This window comes from Panthera leo, chromosome B2 (assembly GCF_018350215.1).
Source record: "Panthera leo isolate Ple1 chromosome B2, P.leo_Ple1_pat1.1, whole genome shotgun sequence".
Lineage (NCBI taxonomy): Eukaryota > Metazoa > Chordata > Mammalia > Carnivora > Felidae > Panthera > Panthera leo.
The window spans coordinates 134,273,917-134,295,509 of NC_056683.1; the positions used below are offsets into that span (position 1 = coordinate 134,273,917).

General features: G+C 40.6%; 2 protein-coding genes across 3 annotated transcripts in view; one reads left to right on the forward strand and one right to left on the reverse strand.

Moving 5' to 3' along the window:
• Positions 1 to 1,826: 1,826 nt before the first annotated feature.
• On the reverse strand, positions 1,827 to 14,465 carry NUP43 (nucleoporin 43). Its single transcript, XM_042940063.1, has 8 exons — positions 14,297 to 14,465; positions 13,857 to 13,979; positions 12,941 to 13,018; positions 10,574 to 10,754; positions 7,685 to 7,820; positions 6,065 to 6,216; positions 3,700 to 3,822; positions 1,827 to 3,197 (listed from the first exon to the last, which is right to left on the reverse strand). The coding sequence occupies exons 1-8, from the start codon at positions 14,414 to 14,416 to the stop codon at positions 2,968 to 2,970; spliced, it is 1,143 nt and encodes a 380-aa protein (XP_042795997.1). The 5' UTR covers positions 14,417 to 14,465; the 3' UTR covers positions 1,827 to 2,967.
• Positions 14,466 to 17,250: 2,785 nt separating this feature from the next.
• PCMT1 (protein-L-isoaspartate (D-aspartate) O-methyltransferase) overlaps positions 17,251 to 21,593 on the forward strand; it is a 50,877-nt gene continuing 46,534 nt past the window's right edge. For both annotated transcript variants that reach the window (XM_042940065.1, XM_042940064.1), the window contains exon 1: positions 17,251 to 17,494. In XM_042940065.1, the coding sequence (XP_042795999.1) occupies positions 17,266 to 17,494 (229 nt within the window). In that variant the 5' untranslated portion in view covers positions 17,251 to 17,265. The remainder of the gene's footprint in view (positions 17,495 to 21,593) is intronic.

The window sequence follows — 21,593 nt, forward strand, 5'->3', positions numbered from 1 at the left end:
ACACGATTGTGAGGTTAGTTCAGCTCACTCTGCACCGATTCAGTGTTTGCCATGGACCAGACATTGTATTAAACGCTGTTAATACAACATGCCCTGTTCTCGAGCATGTGGTCCCATAGACACTGGCTGCTAATACAGCTGCAAGCACAGCACAGGCTCTTAAAGCAGAGTATGATTTTTGTCTGAGGCCAGGGAAGGCTTTCTTGAGAATATGACATCAAAAAGGAGTTTGGAAGGGTTAGGATTTAGCCAAGGACAAGAAATACTGGGAAGAAATGCTTTGCCCATTAGAAACCATTGAAGAGATTAAAAAAGTTTACCCCAACAAGCTAGGGTATGTAGTTCTGAATACCTGAATATCTGATGAAAGATTACATTTTTTTGTGGCTCCCAGGAAGACAAACGAAAGCCAAGTTTCAGTTAAATATATGAAAATGAATTTATTTAGTGAAACCTTATACTAAAGCACCCCAACATGATGCAAATTCAGTCAGTTGATTGGTGATTGGCTATCTCACAGTAGGATCACATGATTGTTTCATTAACCCACAATAACATGACTCTTACCTTTTTTTTTTACAGGATTGTTTTCTATTCCATCCATACATTAAAACCCTGCCATAAGGCTACATCAATAAGAGCTGTCCCAATGCAGGAGAGACTGCATTGGGAAATAGGAAACTTTATCACAGTATATTGTCAAGGGCAGGCTGGATGATAATTTGTTACGAATGCTCTGAAAGTAACAGTTAAATTTAGGTTAGAGATGCTCTCCAAGGTACCTTCCACCTCTGAGATCCTGCGGCCTTCAAAAGAAACTATTTGATAGCTTCGTGAATACAGGCAGTGACAATGAACAAATTTATAAATTAGGGTTTTTATTTATACTACATAAAGCTTATGTTTCTTATTAAATCTGAGAACCCCTCAGTTGATAGGAAATGTATCACTGTTCAAATATACTTTCTTTTACTCATGGTTACAAATACTCTTAAAACAAAGCAAAGATTCAACCTTGAAACTTGTTTCCAGCCCAAGCTAGTGTTCTAAGCCTACACATCTGGCTCCCTCCCTCTATCAATTATTTACTATAACAATCTAGGGAAATTGCATATATTGCTGCTGGAAACAAGAGAATGGTACTAGCAACATACATGAATCCTTTCAACTTTTTAGCAGCCTATAATGCAGAGGAAAGCAAAGGCACAGCAAGCTTACCACTCACTGTGCATGAAAAATGTGGGCCCAGGAGCTAGTCCTCCAAGAGGGATATCAACTCAGGGCCCACTCAGAGCACAGGTGGTAGCCTGCTGGATGGGAGAATGCCCGGAGGGTAAAGAAAGGGACACTGAGATTTGGGCTGCAGCAAGATATTTACATAAAGGGAAATAGTCAACGGAAAATTAATAGCTCTGTTGTTATTATGGAAACCATGTGATTACTGCTGGGGAATGTATTTTGATAAATATAACATGATATATTTCATTTTTAACAAATTACACACACATTGATGGGTGGAAAAGGGAATGAAAAGACTATGAATTGTCTCTGTTTAACATTATAAGCACTTACAATTTTCTTTTGCCTTTTTTTCCTGTAATGAATTACTTCTGTAATGACAGAAAATCTTAAAAATTAGTCGCAGAAATAAAACTATAAACATTAAAAATTCCTATGGCAACATTTTCTTCTGATTCTTTGCAATTCAAGTTACTAATTATATCAAATATTTTCGAGACAAATATATATAAAAAAGTGGATTACATTTATGTATTCCATTTAAAAATGTTGACAAAAAACCCCAAACCAAAAGCCCTGAGGTAAGGTGGCATTAAAAAATTGAAAATATTTATTAGGACAGAAAAACAAAACTTTACCATAATTACTACCACTGGAATTATAAATAAAGTAAATGAATACATGCTCCAAGAGCTTAATAGCAGTGATTTGTCATTAAGGTCTTGATATTCAATAACACATTTAATTTAACAAACTTTGAAAAGACAAAATTACTAAATTGTCTTTAGGCACTACACATTAACCTGAAACTAATGGAACATTTTGTCAACTATACTCAAAACAAACAAAAGAAAACACTACAAGTTAGGTCATCGTTAGCACTGTAGATAAGGACAAAGACATCAAAAGAGTAAAGACATCTTTACTCTTATCACATCATCATACTAGTCTTATACACGTGATCTTCAAATTTCAGTTTGGAAGTTGGATCACTTATCAATGTCAAATTCTGTTTTATTGCACAATGTCCAGTTTGGCAATTTTGAACAACGTTGTAAAACTAAACAAAAGTAAAAGTCCTTAGGAAAAATGTACTTTTTTCAAGAAAAATGAAGTTGGGTCTAAGCAGTTGATATAGTTCTGTTCAAACCTACTCTAACCTGTCATAACACTTTCCTTTAAAAAAATGTGAACACTACAAAAAAATTGTCATTTTTGTCCTATTCAATTCTTTGTGAAGAAGTTTATTAAACTTATTAAGGAAAGAAAATGTGGAAGGGCTGAAGAAAATATCTACAATATAAAGGATAAACATCAACATTGGCTAGTGCCACCAGGGAGGGGCATATCCCTCACACTGTCAATAAAAAGGACAGGAACCTGTTGGTGGTTTGAGAATATTAAGTCTCACAACATCAAAAATGAAGAGCTGGGTCCACGAGCTGTCCAGAACGGCCTGTTTGAAGGCAGTGTCTACATCAGCAAAAGGATCCCTCTAATATTCTTCTACATGTTCCAATTCTCTTCTCACCAGTCATCTATCAGACTCTACGACTATGAGGGGAACATTCAACTGACAAAAACCAACGCTGGTCATCAACATCAACAATAGGTGACTGAAGCTTCCTCTGCCAATTTCACATTTTCCAATCATAAAAATATGCATAGAAGTGGTAATTCAAAAGGCTAACTATATGCTTTACCTGAAATCATGTAACTACAGTATTTTCATGAAAAAAGTTGTCTAGTAACATAAATTGCTTCTGCATCAGTTCCACAAACAAGACAAGGACCTAAAACATCCAAACTGTTTACAGACAAAGTCCTGCTGGGAAGCAAGCTTGTGATTTCAATACGGTCTTTTGCAGGATCAGTGCTGAGCCAGGAGCTTATAAGAGACTGGTGAACATTAGCCTGGTTACTAATGCTGTGAGACAAAAAAGTGCTACTTCTTCCTCCTGTGGGAGAAGAAAAGAGAAGGGGAAAACAGCTTTCAAGACCAATTTTGTATTAGGAAACATCTGAAATTCTACTGATATTGTTAAAAGGCTAGGCTTTGAACTTTATTCTCAGAATAACAGAGTGATAAATCCATTATCACACATCACCATTTTTGACCAACTGCTCGCATTTCCATGGGACAATATGGATATCAGATTTGAAGTCGTTAGGCAAGGCAGATTTTGACTGTCTTTCTGTTGATTATTTAATGGACAGTCTCAGAAACGTAGCATGAAAACCTCTGGCTGTGCGAAGTTAGCCAGTTTCTGGCATTTGTGGTCATCAGCAGTACAGCAGTAAGCAGCTGACAGATTTCAAGCCCTGATACTAGAATTTACCCTGAGGCAGAAGAATGGAAACATTCTGTCATCCTTTAACGTTAAAAATCTGAGAATTTCTAGTACGGTATTTGAAACTATAACAAAATTACACACAAGAATCTTCATTAAACCCTTTTACCTTGGTTAAACAGTGATGATTTTTCAGGTACATCTGTGGAGGCGTCCCAATGCCAGAGGGATCCATCCTCAGAACAAGTAAATAGATGATCTGGGTTGGATGGGTGAAAGTGAACTTCCCACACTAAAAGATAAGAACCAAGAAGCTAATTCCTGTGCAGATTGGTTGAACAAACTTTAAAACCCAGTCTCTATGCATCATCTTCCATTAACTCCACCACATACCTTCAACCCCCAAGTGTGTGATAAAAATCAAAGGCTTCAGAATTAAAGAAAAGACACAATATAATTCTCCAAATGGCTACAACATGTAGATAGGATAAAGACGCCAAGTAAATCTACTTGTGTATTGGGCCAGCAAATGAATGAAAATAAAGGCTAACCATTTGACCTATTACATTTTTTTAATGTTTATTTATCTTGAGAGAGAGAGAGAGACAGCACCCACGCACACACATCTCAGGGAGGGGCAGAGAGCAAGGAAGAGAGAGAATCCCAAGCAGGCTTCTCACCGTCAGCACAGAGCCCAATGTGGGTCTTTGATCCCACAAACCTCCAGATCATGACCTGAGCTGAAATCATGAGTTGGACACTTAACAGAGTCACCCAGGTGCCCCAACCTATTACATCTTTTTATAGAAAATTATGACAATGGGAGAATTCTAAAAGTATTTTAATTGTAAGTTCTCTTATTTTTAATGCTTGTGTCATTAACATATGAAGGTTCTATTACTGGAAAGACTGAGAGAGAAGACCATAAAAGTAATATGCAAATGAATTTCAACTTTGCTTCATGTCAGGATTCCGGATAATTCTGGTATATATCACAGAAATAGCAACTAGCTCCTAGCAATGTTCCCAGAATCTGGACTCAGTTTCAGATGGAGGGCTATTAAGAAGCCAATTTGGGATTTAGGACCCCTCAAGTTCTAAAACTTTAAGAGAACTTCCCGTGTCAAAAGGCAAATGGGAGCCAATGACTGGCCAGGACGCCTTAGGAAATTATCTGCAGTGTGCAGATAAAACAGGTAGTGTGAACACGAGTTCAGTGATTCTGGATTAGAAGCTTAAAGAGACAGCATAGAAGGTGCCCAGGGCATAGCATATAAAGTTATTATAAGGCACATACTTGCAACCTGGCAATTCTCATTCTGACCATTACCACAATTAAGCATCATGCCACAGAACATAAAAAGCTCACCTTCTTCAGGAGAGCATGTTCTGGGCAAATTCCTATGTAAAATACATGGATAGTGTTTCATTAAGACATAGTGAAACGAAACAGCCTGTAGAGCCAGAAGCAGAATGTACAAACCTAGATTCTTAAATATTTATTTTCAAAATGGAAAACAAACCTCTATACTAACATCATATTTCCTTTCTAGCCAAGAGTCAGGATGAATCAAAAGAATACATCACAATCTACTACATTTCTGTATATTGCTCAGCAATGCAGTCTAGCAGTTAAAAAAGGGGCTCGAAGAAGAGATCTGAAAGTCTGTAATTTTACTACCACTGGCTTAGTCAACATCAGATTCTGTGAGGACATAACCTATTTCTTTCTATTTCTTTTTTTTTTCTGGGCATGGTTATAATTAGAAGAGGCAAAATAATTCTATCCTTTTATTTGCTTCTTGAATATAAACTTAAAAGTCATTTATCTTTCCAAGGTAATAATGTGATACTTAAACTGAGAAGTTGCAATATTGGTGTGTTTGTTCTTTTGTACTTTTACTCAAGTAGGGCTTAATATAAACCTCTCAAGTCAGAATTTAAAACTGTAACCCAGTCATGGTATCAAAGATGGTGATAAAACGAAAAATTTCTATGCAGTCAACAACTCCCCACCAAAATCAAAAGATGAACAACAAAAAAAAGACAAGATCCTCTATCTACCGCTCTTTTTAAAAAACAAAACAGGTACAACAAAAAATTGAAGAACACACAGATTAGCAAATATTAATAATGATGGCCTACATTTGCATGGGAAAAGGGTATCCTCTCATAGGCAATATAAACTGTATGAGTATGGCAATATAAACTGGTATTATCTTTATGTATAACAGTTTGATAACATGTATTGCAACTTTAAAATTATGCAAACATTATGGGTCATTGATTCTACTTCTAAAGAATTACCCGAAGAAAATAAGGGCATAAAGATGAACATGTAAGAATAATCACTGTGGTTTTGGATATTGAAAACATATGTTGAAGGACCTAAATGTCAAATGAAAAGTGATTAATTATTACACATTTATACAATGCAGCCAAAAGCTACAACGTAAAATGATCCATATGTATCGTTACAGAAAGCTGCCTACATTAGTACCCAACAAAAACTTGTGCATCTCCATAGCACTTACTTTCAGCTTCGTGAGCTTTCAGCAGAGAAACAGGCATAGTACCTTGTCTAACATCCCAAATACTCAGCATTCCATCCTGGCCACCGGTGGCTACCACATGCTGCTGGTTGGGATGTCTATCAACACAGTGGAGGGGCACTCGGTCACCAGTCCTTTTGTGGGAGATACAATGACATCAAACATGCTGTCAAGTAGAATTTATCTTTGCACAATCCATGAAAACATGTTTCCCTCTAGTAACTAAATGATGGCCTCTGTGGCCTGAGCCACTGGTTGAACTTAAATTGTGTCCAAAAATTGAGTGCATTAAATATGTTTCCAAATACTAGAACTCTGGGAGGGAATTAAAGGCCAAAGTAATTTATTCTCTCTACAATTTGGAGACATAAGGAGCAAGATCATCTGATGGTAAGATGTGCAAACATATTTCCATTTCTTGGCATTTTAGAAACATTATGTGTCAACTAAACAGAACAGTGTTTACTTCTACCTTATTTAATATTTTGTTTATACAATTACTTTTTCAGTTTGACACATTCTATATTCTTCTTTTCTAATTTTTTAAAATGAAAAGTGCATTTTATTTTTTTCAGACATTTTATTTTTATTTATTTATTTTTTAAATATAATTTATTGTCAAATTGACTAACATACAGTGTGTACAGGGTGCTCTTGGTCTTGGGGGTGGATTCCTATGGTTCATCGCTTATATACAACACCCAGTGCTCATCCCAACAAGTGCCCTCCTCAATGCCCATCACCCATTTTCCTCTCTCCCCCTGCCCCCCATCAATCCTCAGTTTGTACTCTGTATCTAAGAGTCTCTTATGGTTTGACTATTCTTTTTTTTTTTTAACGTTTATTTATTTTTGAGAGAGAGACAGAGCATGAGTGGGAGAGGGGCAGAGAGAGAGGGACAGGCAGAATCTGAAACAGGCTCCAGGCTCTGAGCGGTCAGCAGAGAGCCCCATGCGGGGCTCAAACTCATGAACTGCAAGATCATGACCTGAACTGACTGAGCCACCCAGGTGCCCCAACACACTCTATATTCTTAGAGAAAATAGCACACATAAGGGATTTTTGCTCAGAAAAAAATATCTTGGATTGTATTTTTTTTTATAGTTACTATCCGTAGCATCAATTGTTGAGCAAAAATAAATTCCCCATTAAATGATACAAACTTCAAAGAGATAAAGGCTCTGAATCAATACAAAAATATTTACTAAATGCAGCACAGGACTCCCAAGCCCATCAAATTATACTTGCTTTATCAAATTTAATTAGTGATCATTCTCTCTTCAAATGCAATTAAATACAATATTGTTTAAAATCAGTTGCTATGGGGCACCTGGGTGCTCAGTCGGTTAAGCATCCGACTTCAGCTCAGGACATGATCTCGCAGTGTGTGATTTCTGACCCCATGTCGGGTTCTATGCTGAAAACTCAGAGCCTGGAGCCTGCTTGGGATTTTGTGTCTTCCTCTCTCTGCCCCTCCCCGGCTCATGCTCGCTCTCTCTCTCTCTCTCAAAAATAAACACTAAAAAAATTTAAAGTCAGTTGCTATAAACAATCAAACGTTAACTATGTATTACACTACTGAAATTACAAATGAAAACTTACAGTGATAGTATCTGAGAGGGCTCATTTCCTTGTTTTCTGAAATCCCATATTTTTAACTGCCCAATTGAATTTACTGTAAGAATCTCAGGAGTTCGAAGGAAGGTTACAGCATGGAGCGTACTGCTATCTGCGTTGTCTACAAATTAAGAAAACAGTAGTGCCTGTTAAGAAGTCCTTTTTTTCCAGGAAAATCTTAAATCACATTCCTTCTATTAATTGAACTATTACAAGTGAACTTTTAAATGAATCAGTTTAATTTCTATAGTAAAAAGAAACAGTAATATATACATTAAAATAGACTCTTTTGATAGAAAAATATCACTCATAAAACATCTGTTTTCTGCATAAAGGGCTGAGTTTTGACATATTTCTCTATTCCACTTTAGATTATTACCCTCCATTGCTGAGATAGATTTCAAGTTCCTCTCTATCCAATTTTATACCTTCCACTAGTGGTTAAGCCAGCAACTCCAAACCTTAGGGCTTCCTATAGAGCTCATTCTGAACTTGTGTCATCTGGCTGACTCATCTCAAATCTGTTCATCTTTAGGGGCACCTGGCTGGCTCACTTGGTAGAGCGTGCAACTCTTGATCTCAAGGTTATAAGTTTAAGCCCCATGCTGGGTGTAGAGATTACTTAAAAATAGAATCTTAAAAAAAAAAAAAAAAATCAATTCATCTTTTGTTTCATCAACTCTCTGCTCCATGAAGTCCTTCCAGACTGGTATACTGGTCCTTTTCCTTTTCCTAGAGTGTTTAAGTTTATATCACATAATTTAGCATATACTTTTGTGATACTCCTCCAAACTCCAGGCAATCGTCCTTAACAGTTAAATAAGTATACCTCAGAACTCAAAAGAATGATAAACAACACAACTGATTCATGGGCTCAGTCCACGGAAGTTCTGATTCAGGTCTCGGGCGGTGGGTTGTAGAAACTCTCATCAGGCAAGTCTACGTGAAGCATAGTTGAGAATTACTGTACTAGAATAATCCTTCTAAAGCATGACAGGGAGGATAACATCCCCTTGCTCAAAAAGTTTCAATGGCTCTCTAGGTGTCCACCTAACAAAATGTAACCTCTGCAGCTGCACATTAGACTTCACAACCCGGTCCCAATTCACGTTTCTTGTGAATTCAGGTGTGAGGTGGTATCTGGCTGTGGTTTTGATTTGTATTTCCCTGATGATGAGTCATGTGGAGCATTTTTTCATGTGTCACCTCTCCTATAGTAGTATCTAAAGTTGGGCTAAACTACACTTTTTGTCATTCTCTCAATGGACTTATCCTGTCCCCACATTATTCCCTTTGTCTGGTGTGCCATCTTTCAGTAATATTTGTGGCTTAGAATCTAGTTTAAAGAAATTTTTTTTTTTAACGTTTATTTATTTTTGAGCCAGAGAGAGACACAGCATGAACGGGGGAGGGGCAGAGAGAGAGGGAGACACAGAATCGGAAGCAGGCTCCAGGCTCTGAGCCATCAGCCCAGAGCCCGACGCGGGGCTCGAACTCGCGGACCACGAGATTGTGACCTGAGCTGAAGTCGGACGCTCAACCGACTGAGCCACCCAGGCGCCCCTAGAACCTAGTTTAAATTAATTGCCACTTGCTCCTCAAGTCTTTACTTGGTAATCCCCTCCAGCCAAACCAAACCAAACAAAACAAAAAACCAAAAGTTTATTTTTCCTTTGTAGTCACTCCTTCATATGTGCCTTATCAACCTTTCATCTTGTAAAGAGATCTTACTTTGTTATCCAAGAGATACAGGTGTGCTGTTTCAAAGGGGCACATGCACCCCAACGTTTATAGCAGCACTATCAACAATAGCCAAAGTATGGAAAGAGCCCAAATGTCCATCTATGGATGAATGGATAAAGAAGATGTGGTATATACATACAATGGAGTATTTTAAAAAAAAAAAAAAAATTTTTTTTTTAACGTTCATTTATTTTTGAGACAGAGAGAGACAGAGCATGAACGGGGGAGGGGCAGAGAGAGAGGGACACACAGAATCCGAAGCAGGCTCCAGACTCTGAGCCATCAGCCCAAAGCCCGGCGCGGGGCTCGAACCCACGGACCGCGAGATCGTGACCTGAGCTGAAGTCGGACGCTTAACCGACTGAGCCACCCAGGTGCCCCTATATACAATGGGGTATTACTCGCCAATCAAAAAGAATGAAATCTTGCCATCTGTAACAACATGGATGGAAATAGAGAGTATAATGCTAAGTGAATTTAGTTAGAGAAAGACAAATATAATATGACTTCACTCATATGAGGACTTTAAGACACAAAACAGATGAACATAGGGAAGGGAAGCAAAAATAATATAAAAACAGGGAGGCGGACAAAACATAAGAGACTCTTAAATATAATAGAACAAATAGAGAGTTGCTGGAGGGGTGTGGGAGGGTGGATAGGCTAAACGGGTATGGGGCATTAAGGAATCTACTCCTGAAATCATTGTTGCACTATATGCTAACTAACTTGGATATAAATTAAAACAAATAAGTTATTAACAAAATGTAAAAAAAAAAAAAAAATCTTTGTACATTTTTACATCCTTCAAACACAGCATTGTGTTTACTTAGCACATGGTAGTTGCTTAATATGCTATAATTAACAATTAATATATTAAAATATATGTTAATAACTTATTAAAAACTTAAAAGTTTATTTATTATTGAGAGACAGGGAAAGACAGAGCATGAGCATGAGAGGGGTAAAGAGAGGCAGAAACGCAGAATCCAAAGCACGCTCCAGGCTCTGAGCTGTCAGCACAGAGCCCGACACAGGGCAACTCACAAACTGTGAGATCATGACCTGAGCTGAAGTCAGACACTTAACTGACTGAGCCACCCAGGCGCCCCAAAATAGGATTTTTCTTACCTATGGTTCTTACAGCCTCCTTGTGATCAGCTCTGAAGAGATTTATTCGACCATCTTCTCCAACTGTGACAATTTCTGGGTTGTCGCACACAACACCCGTGCATGGCGCACTGCTACGGGAAGGACTGCCCGGACCTGTGTGGTAGTGAGCTGTGGTCCACTGCTGGCTGACTGACAGAGTCTAGGTGTCAGAAGTGGGAATACGATTAATCAAAGCAAAGCCCTAAAAACTAGCACTTTCCCCTGAATAAAGACTATTTTAAAATTCTGTCTCACACCCTTCTAGAAAAAAGAGTAACTTTCTCCTTTTTCCTGTGTATTTCTGAGTACTAAAGCTTAGAAATTACTTTCATCAAAGCTCTGTATACACTGGGTTAGATTAAAAAAGAATGCTACTCAATAATACAGAACCTTGGGTAAGTAGTAACTTGCTCTGCGTTCTGTGAGTGTTCCACATGACAAACATTTCTAATAAATTTTAACTTGATAAACGAGTGTTGTCTTGCAATACGAGTAATACAGGATGCCAAACGTCCCATGATCACAACTAAGCCAACGGTTCTTCTCTCTTGCACGCGTGCCTGAGGGGCAGGATTGTGGGTGATTGTCTTCCGTGCTCAAATGCTTGGTTTCAGGCCATGGTGTTTGGCAGAAAATCAGTGATTTTTCAGAATGCTGGAAGGTGCCCACAAACTGGCACTAGGGTATCTTTTGTCACTTCAAAGCATCTATGGACAGTCCTTTACTTTTTCATACAAGAGTAAGCTTAGGAATGCTTTGCTTCATTCTACATCATTGAATAGGTTTCTTGTTAAAGTTGCACAAAAAGAAAAAGATTTCATTGAGCCAACAGATAGCAGTGATTCTGTTAGTGAAAGTGAAAGTTATCCTACACAATAACGCTCCTCTCTCTTGTCTCCCTCACACCAGCCACAAAGGTTTTCAAAGGTAACTGCAGGTTCATTTATTTTTCTTTATATTTTGTATTAATTTTATTATTTTGTATTATATTACAGTATTGTAATCATTTTTATGTATTTTTGGGTTGTGGAATGAATCATCTCAGTTTCCATTATTTCTTATGGGGAAATCTGCTTTGATACACAAGTGCTTTGAACTACAACTATGTTTCCAAAACGAATTATGCTCCCAAACCAGTTTTACTGTATCTCAAATATCTCAAATTAAATATGGTTTTAGTTATGTCATTTTTTTTTAAAGATTTCATTTTTTTAAAGTAATCTCTATACCTAATGTGGGGCTTGAACCTACACTCCCAAGGTCAAGAGTCACATGCTGTACTGAGTCAGACAGACACCCCAGAGAGTTATGTGCTCAAAAGCAACTCTAAATTCTTAAGGGAATTAGCCAACATCTGAGAAATAAACCTCTATAGCATTTTCTAAGTGGCCTCATTAAGAAAACTACTTAAAAAGATCTGGGTCTTATATTTACTAAGCGTGTTTATTTGGAAAATGACCTTTATTAACCTGAAAATCTAAACAAACACTCTTTTCCAGCAACTTAAAACCATTACTAGATATGGGGCTATTTTATCTTATTTATGTATTTATTTAAAAGTTTATTTATTTTTAGAGAGAGACAGAAGAGCAAGTGAGGGAGGGCAGAGGGGGAGGGGGGAGGGAGGGGAGGAGAGAGACAGAGACAGAGAGAGAGAGAACGAGAGAGAGAGAGGAGAGAGACAGAGAGAGACAGAGACAGAGAGAGAGAGAGAGAGACAGAGAGAGGGAGGATCCCAAGCAGGCTCCACGCTGTCAATGAACCTTGCACAGTCAAATCCACAAACCATGAGATCATGATCTGAGATGAAACCAAGAGTCGGATGCTTAACCAACTGAGCCACCCAGGTGCCCCCACATGGGACTATTTTAAAGGACTGCCCTACCATTATGCTCTGAAGGTCAGTATTCAGACTTTTAATATACAAGGCATTGAAAAAAATGTGAAGTCTTCCTATAGTCTATCCTCTCCAATTAAAACCAAGGTTCTATTCACAGAAGCAAAGTAGCTGTTCCTGTTCTCATGATACCTGAGCTAGAAGGTGCTCTTTCTTTCTTTGACAGATCAGAATAGCAACTTAAAAGAGAAAATTATAGGAAAATTACTTGCCAGAATAATATACTGATAGGTCAGGACTAACAGAATTTAAAGATAACCAATTTCAGTAAAGGCTGACACAAACCTGGTTCTAGACTTAGCCTACTAAAACATAGGTAATATGATACCTCCCCACTCCATATTTTGGGAGTATGAAACTTATTTGTGTCATTATTAAATACAGTCCTGTTTAGGCCCTTCTAAAAATAATTAAAATACAAATTCAGTTTTCAAGCAAAAATTCTTTACCTGGTTATTAGGATGGTGAAGGAAAACTGTTACACATCCTGTTGATGAAGCAGCTACAATTCTTTCCTGGTCAAAAAACTAAATAGAAAATTCCTGCTTGTTATAGATTCAGAAATATTGATAAGGAGGAAGCCCATTTGGTTAACCCAATTACTAGCATAACAATTTTAAGACGCAACGAGCCTATAAATGCTAAACAAATAAAATGTGATGATGGGTCTGAAAGTAAAAACCACTATTCAAACAAGAGGATTTTCATGAACAATAAATAACAATTTTTCCCCCTAAACTCCTTTGCCTATAACTGATTTAATTTTGGACTGCTACCAGACAGGTTTAGACAATAATCATTCTCAGAGTCAGGTAGCTTTCTATAGAAGAAAATGCAGGGAGTTTGAAGTCCTACAGATCAGGATTTGAAAACTTACTAATTCCATTCCCTCTACTTTACTGGCTTTGAGACATTGGCCAAGTTAAGTTCTCTAAGCCTTGGTACACCTTTAAAATGGAAGAAGTAATCTCCACTTAGGGGGTTGTGATAAGAATTCAAAAAGCAAAACCATACAAAGTGCCTTGCACAGTATTTGTCACTTAGTGACAAAGAACACTTGATTCACAAACATGTGATGAAAATTACATTACACTTATGTAAAGTTCCCAAAATAACGTTTGGCAAATAGATGGACAACTAATTAAACAAATCAAGATTAAAACGAAAACTGAGATGAAATCTGCACCCCCTTCCCCAGTTCTGATTCTGCTATTAAGTGGCTATACAATGTTGGCAAATCATAACCTATAGAGAACTCAGTTTCCTGTAAAGCCGGAATGAAACTAGACAAACTTTAAGGTCCTTTAGATATCTAATTACTCTCAGTTTTTTAAAAGTTAGCTTTTCGATATTACAAAGACTTACTTGTAAATCCATGACATCACCGTGGTGTTTGATATCACACAATAACTGATGTTCTCCTTCAAATCCTCCATCAGAGTCAACGTTCCCAAAATCTCCAATAGACCACAGCGAAACATAATTTTCCTGTAAAGCATAAAGTTTTCCCTTGAGATGAAATAAACGTCAAACTCTCGAAAATTAAAATTTGTATTGCTTTCAAGCAACCTTGCTTTAAAAGCATCTCAGACAAATGGTAAGGTGATACTTCAAAGCACAAGAGATTCGAGGCTCAAGCACACCATCGATGGCTGAGGTACCCGACAACCGAGCCTCAGACACGAACTCGGGGGAGGGAGAAGGAGAGAGAAGCTAGAAGCCGAGAGTTCGCGCGCTCAACGCGGACGGCGCGGTTCCAGGAGAGACGGCGGAGGGAGGAACTTCCTGCCCGGGAATGGAGGTACCTCATTGTCCCAAGAGCCCGTAGCGAAGGTCTCGGCGGTCTGCAGGCTCCCCGGAGGTACCGGTCGCCACCGGGTTTTGCTGATTTTCTGAGACACAAACTTAGCATAAATCTCCTCCATGCCAAAAGCAACCGCTGCAGATACAGCAAGAAGCACCGCGCGCGCCTCTCAGTCCCGCCCCTTCCCGCGGAGTCCTGATTGGATCGGACGTTACCAAACGGACGGTGGCTGCGGAGAGCCAATTCTCTTCCATGGGAGTGTGGTAACCACCAAACCCAAAGTGGAAGGAAATTGGGGCGCCCTTCCTCACCAATATGGCTCTGAACAGAGTCCAGTCAGTACAGGAACACTAAAACAGTGCACTTGTGCAATAACTGCAATATAAAGCAAATTTAAGGGGGCGCTTGGGTGGCTCTGTTAAGCGTCCAACTGCAGCTCAGCTCGTGATCTCAGGGTTTGTGAGTTCTATCCTGCATCAGGCTCTGTGCTGACAGCTCAGAGGCTGGAGCTTGCTTCAGATTCTGTGTCTCCCTCTTTCTCCGCCTCTTCCCCTCTCATGCTGTGTGTGTGTCTCTCTCTCAAAAATAAACATTTAAAAAAAAAAATTTTAAAGCAAATTTGAGAGCAAAAACAAAACAAAATCAACGCAGGAGAAACCACCTAGTAGCCATACCTAAGCATTATGGGTTGCATTCCAGGACCCATAGAAAAGATTGAAAATCCCCCAATTCTCTTGGAAGTACGTACATTACTGTACAAACTTACTGGTAGTCCCTCAAATACTCTGCTTCAAAGTTGTTAATACCCACTATCAGAGCCTAGAGTTGGAATTCTAAAAACTCCAATTCTAGTTTTGATGCCCATTGCCTAGCTGTGTAACCTTTCTCAATTCACTTATGTAATTAATAAGTTTTATCTGTCCCTCGACAGCCTAGGAATCAGTCTCTTAGGTTCCTTCATGCTTCTTTCTGATTACTTATAATATCCTTTTATTCTCTCTACTTCTTGGAATCCTGGCCATCCTTCAAGAACCAGTTCCTTCCCCTATCTTATCCTGATTACTCCAGCCCACGACAGGTCTAAATAAACATAGCACTTGATATCTAGACCGGTAATAGTACTTATAGGTTCCCCTCGGCTGCTTGTTTTAATGTAGATCTCCCCCATTAGAATGTAAATCATATTGCATACAAGAGGTATCACTGATATTTTAAAAATCTCCTTTATATTACACCCATAACTGTGGTAGTTGTTTCTTAAAAAGGGGCCATGATATCTTGTTTTTGATATTGGTCATCCTATTTCACAGCCACAGCTTATGGAAGCAGCACGTGTAGATGCAATCTGTCTAGGTCAGCTTTAGAGAGAGTTATCAAGCTCTTGTTGAGAGTAGACTGGTTTTGTTCTTTTTTTAATTTTTTTTTAACATTTACTTATTTTTGAGACAGACAGAGAGAGAGAGAGAGCATGAACAGGGGAGGAGCAGAGAGAGAGGGAGACACAGAATCCGAAACAGGCTCCAGGCTCCGAGCTGTCAGCACAGAGCCCGACGCGGGGCTCGAACCCAGGGACCGCGAGATCATGACCTGAGACGAAGTGGGACGCTTAACCGACGGAGCCACGCAGGCGCCCCTGGTTTTGTTCTTTTAACTAGAAAAACATTAGGAAACTTCAGAGAGATGACATAGAAAATTATTAAAGTCCCAAACTGACAATTTTATTTCTAATATTAAAGAACACTAAGATACCTCCTTAGCACAGTAGGCACTGCGTCCGACTCAAAAAGAACACCTTTTTGAGTGTGGTTTCATTTATGGTCACAGAGTCCCAGAAAACAGGTAATGTACAAGTATATTTAGCAGGAGGAGTAGGCTGTTACATTTAACAAAATCTGGTGAGAATTGGAATTTGAAAATTGCTGCTCATGCAGTAGCGTAGAGGTCTTGACATCACTTTGTTTCCTTTCTTAAACGTTTATCGGACTAAATCATGACTGGATTCTGTCAGTCTCAGGTCTGATTAGGAGTCAGCAAGTTGGATGTGATAGGCAATGTTCCCTGTCAGCTTCTCACTCATTGTCTTACAGGGCTGATAGCGATAAAGCTGGTGTCCAGTCTAATGTTGGAATCTGTGGGGATTAATCAGCTGAAAATGCACTTGTGTTGGGAGAATAACACATTCTCCATAAGATACTGTGGTATTTTTAACCGATTGCATTGTTTTCAGGAGCAAAGCGCTCCCTACGCTCCACCCACCCGTCTTGGTGTTCCTCCACTCAGATTTTGTGGTTTAGAATTGAGAACAAACCAGGGTCCCAAAGTCTCTGCTAAACGAACACTGATGTACTTGTCACAAAGCCAGAGGCTCGAGTACTCGGTTGAGAGAGGGCCTTCGCCCTCTGGTTCTCTTAAGATTATTCAGGCTCCACGATACGGAGTGCGGGTTCTAACCGACCTAAATATTAGACAACTGGGTTGGGTGAGACAGGACCAAGGAAGCCCACCGTCTAACAATCTGGACAGCTATAGGAGCAGACCCGCCGCTCGCAACAGCTGACTCAGCTGCGACTACGGAGCTACCGGCAGCGGCGTAACCAGATCGTAACCAGATCGTAACCAGATCGAGCAGACGCGGCGGCACGAATCAGCCTCGCCGTCGTGCCGCGGCGCTGAGTGACCAGGACCATAGCCAGGCACGCGACCAACCGCTTCGGGGCCCACCCCGCCTAACCGCAAGGCGAACTCAGCAAATTGCCTGTGCGCTGGCCGAGGCCTCAGGAAGGGGGCACGCAGCAGCAGCTGCGGCGGCGGCGGCGGCGGCGCTGACTCAGCCCGGGCTCCCAGCCCGTCCGCAGCAGCCGCAGCAGCCACCGGCACAGGCGGCGGGGCACGAGGCCACCCTTGCCTCCGGCCCCACCCCGCCGCACCCGAGGCCGCGCGACGTCACAGAGCGCATGCGTGCCGCGGGGGATGCCGGGAGCGCGCAGTGGCGGCACCGGCGGCGACAGCAGTCAGAGCGGAGGCTACAGCGGGGACGCGAGCGGGGCGGTGACCGTGTGGGAGGTGGTCTCACTCTTGGGGAAACTGCTGGGCACCGTCGCCGCGTTGAAGGTGGTTCTGTACCTGCTCCGGGTGTGCTTAGCGATGGCCTGGAAATCCGGCGGCGCCAGCCACTCGGAGCTAATCCACAATCTCCGCAGTAAGTGCCACCCCCGCCCGATGTGGGGCAACTGGGCCAGGCTAGGCCTGGACTGGGTCCCCCTGGGCCGTCCGGAACGCCCTGTTTGCCCTCCCCCCGCCCCCCCCCCCCCATCTCCAGCCCGGTACCGGCTGGAGGGTTCGGCGCAGGGTTGCACCAGCAGCCTCGAACGGCATGCGCTGGCGATCGCCTCCCTCAGGACCTGTCACTCATCGGCGACGTGGACGCGAAGGGAAAAGAAAGCTACGGGCTGCTCTTGGTGGGGCCGGAGCAGGCGTCTCCCCGCGGGCCTGGGGGAGGGGTCGCGGCACAGGTGGTGGGGCTGTCACTCGAGTCAGCCGCCTGTTCGTCCGGGTCCGGCGGGCGAGGGGCGTGCCCTTGGGGTGGGGAGATGTTGGCGGGGCCTGGAGGCAGGGCTGCATCTGAGGGGACCCCACCCTCGACCCCCGCATCTTCTCGCCTTCCTCCTCCTCAATAATCGACCTCGCTGCGAGCATTCTCTCCCACACTGACTCCCCCGCCCTCCGTTTTTTCCTCTGGAGGGAGATGCCACCCTCTGATACAGGCGAGGGGAGGGAGGGAAAGATGAGAGTATTGTCATTGCGGATGCTGGGAGAAATTTCTGGGGCGGCTGTCCAGTGGATAGCTTCGTGGGGGGTGGGGGGTGGGGGCGGAGGAAGAAATAATCAGAGGATGCTGTTCCCGACAGACTTGTATTTCAGGAGCTATTAGAGGTCCTGGTCCAGCGAAGGATTGTATGTGTGGAATGTTCTGACTTTGTTTTTCAAGGCTACCAAGGCTTTGTAAAAGCTTTGTGTGGAAATTTTTTCATGTCATTCTCTTTAGTTATTGTATGCCTTCGTCTCATGATGATTTTAGGGTGGGATGTGAGTGCTGTGTCACTTTCTTTTTTTAAATCGAAATACAGTGTCGCTGTCTGGTTGGAAGACCAGAAGGACCGCAGTCCATAATACTCACTGTGATCAGAATTTATAGCCCCGTTTGCCACCAACTTTGCAAATAATCGTATCCTGCCACGTGGTATTTTTGTCTTATGTTATTTAGCCTTTTTTATGTTTGTCATGTTTCCTAATTCCATTTGTAACTTCCTTGAGGGCTGGGACTTTTTTTTTTTTTTTTTTTTTTTTTTAATATCTTCGCATTCTCTCAACTCAATACCCCTTCCTTTTCTCATAAATGCAATTAAATATACCTTATATGCTTGGATCTGTGCTTGGAATACCAAGATGAGTGACAAAAATAAATATTCTTGTCTGGCACATGGTTACTATTAGTCATTTGACTTTTTGTTTTTTACAGTATTTTAAAATTTTGAAATTATATCCTTTGTATTTAGCAACGAAGAATGTTTAGCTTTCCCAATTCTGTCAAGCATCGCCAGCGTTCACTTTATGGAAGGATATTTGATTGGAGTGGACATTACATGCTGAGGCAGTATTTTGAAGTGTGATTCAGGTTCCTATGGGTTACACATAGGCTCAATACGTTGCAAGTTTTTAGATAAAATTTCTTGAAATGGGGTAGTGCCTGCTGTTGCAGTGCACACACCCAAAACATTCTATGCACAAATTATGATTAAATAACTTTCCACTGGTAGGTTGGCACAATAGACACTCAGCTGTGGCAGAAATTGGTAATCAGGCTCTGAAAGTCTCTCCTTTTTGGGCCATATGTGTAGGAAGTCAAGCCTACCTCTTTCCCCAGTGGTTTTATAATCATTTTATTGTATTCTCTTATTCCTAGCTGAAATTTCTAAGGATATTTTTCTATCAGAAAATTTAATAATAAATATTTAAGGAGCACCTGGATGGCTCAGTCAGTTAAGTACTGGACTCTTGGTTTCTGCCCAGGTCATCGTTTCACAGTTCATGGGACTGAGCCCTGCCTGAGGCTCTGTGCTGACCGTGCAGAAGAATCCCCAAGGATTCTCTCTCTCCCTCTCCCTCTCCCTCTCTCTGTCTCTGCCCTACCCTGACTTGTTCTCTCTCTCTCTCTCTCTCTCAGAAATAAAGAAACATTTAAAAAATATTTAACATACGTGGATGTTGATATTGCAGATATTTAGTCTTCTATCTATGATTCATAAGAGGAAGTTTGAGTACTCAAATTGTTTTTCCTCTCGTAACACTTGTGCAATGTCAGTTTCAACTACTTGCAGAATTCTAGCTAATAGGTTTCATTTTTATTTAAATGTTCATTTATTTACTTTGAGAGAGAGAGTGCACGGGGGAGGGGCAGAGAGAAGGAGAGAGAATCCCAAGTAGGCTCCATGCTGTCAGGACAGAGCCTGGCTTGGGGTTCAGTCTCACAACTGTAAGACATGTAAGACATGAGCTGAAATCGAGAATAGGACACTTAATCTACTGAGCCACCGAGATACCTGGTTTCATTTTTATTTGTTAGTTTATTATAAAAGTAATATTTTCTTATGTGAGAATTTCAATTAGCACAAAAGTTGAAAACTTCTTTCTTTTCTGGGTTATTACACTGTTTATTCTAATAACTTAAAGGCTTCTACTTGAATCTTTAGAAAAAGATTAAAGTGTGGTTATGTTGTTGAATCACTATATTATATACTTGAAAGTAATATAACGCTATTTGTTAACTATACTGGAATTAAAATTAAAAACTTAAAGAAAAATGTTATTATATTGATGTTGAAGTGAAAAAGGATCTGCATATTGGAAGAGGAAGCAAATTAGTTATGTATCTTTTTAAAGCAATGAAGTTCACGATTGTTTTAGGTTTTTTTTTTAATGTTTGTTTATTTTGAGAGAGAGAGAGTGAGAGTGTAGAAAGAGAGAGGGAGAGAGAAATTCTAAGCAGGCTCTGCCCTGTCAGCTCGGAGCCTGACTCAGGGCTCAATCTCGTGAACTGTGAGATCATGACCTGAGCAGAAATCAAGAGTCGGATGTTCAAACGACTGAGCCACCCAGGTGCCCCATGATTGCTTTAGTTTTAATATTATTACAGTTTATCGGGGTGCCTGGATGACTTCAATCGGTTGAGCGTCTGACTTCGGCTCAGGTCATGATGTCACAGTTTGTGAATTCAAGATGGGCATGGGGCTTGCTGCTCTCAGTGCAGAGCCTGCTTCAGATCTTCTGTCCCTCTTTCTCTCTGTCCCTCCCCCTGCTTGTATTCTCTCTCTCAAAAATATATAAAACATGTAAAAAAATTTCAGTATTATTATAGTTTATTAAAAATATTTACTTAGTTTTCCTTTTATAAGATGTCATACTATAACTATGATTGTGTATGATTTCATAGTTGATACATCATTTATAGAATATTGTAGAATGTAATGGTATATTTTATATTTCATAGCTTATGTTACGATGAAAATCACTATTTTTTTTAAGATTTTAGTTTTGGGGTGCCTGGGTAGCTCAGTTGCTTAAGCGTCCAACTCTTGATTTTGGCTCAGGTCATGATCTCAGAGTTTGTGGGATTGAGCCCCATGTCGGACTCTGTGCCGACGGTGAGGAGCCTGCTTGGGATTCCCCTTCTCTCTCTCTCTCTCTCTCTCTCTCTCTCTCTCTCTCTCTGCCCCTCCCCACGCATGCACACATTCTCTCTCAAAATAAACATTAAAAAAAACAAGATTTCATTTTTGAGTAATCTCTACACCCAACGTGGGGCTTTGAACTCACAACCCCCAAGATCAAGAATCGCATGCTCCACCAACTGAGCCAGGCAGGCACCCAGACAACCACTCTTAAGTAACTTAGAATGGTTAAAACTTGAGCATGCTTCAGAATCTCCTAGACCACTTGGAGAGCTTGTTGAAACACAGATTGCTGTGGTCCAAGAATTTGTATTTTTCTTTTTTTTTTTTTTTTTTTTATTCTTTTTAGGCTGCCTCCATATCCAGTGTGGGGTTCAGACTCACAACTCTGAGATCAAGAGTCACATGCTCCACCAACTGAGCTAGCCAAGCACCCCCAATAATTGGTATTTTTTTTTTTTTTTTTTTTTTTTATTTATTTTTGGGACAGAGAGAGACAGAGCATGAACGGGGGAGGGGCAGAGAGAGAGGGAGACACAGAATCGGAAACAGGCTCCAGGCTCCGAGCCA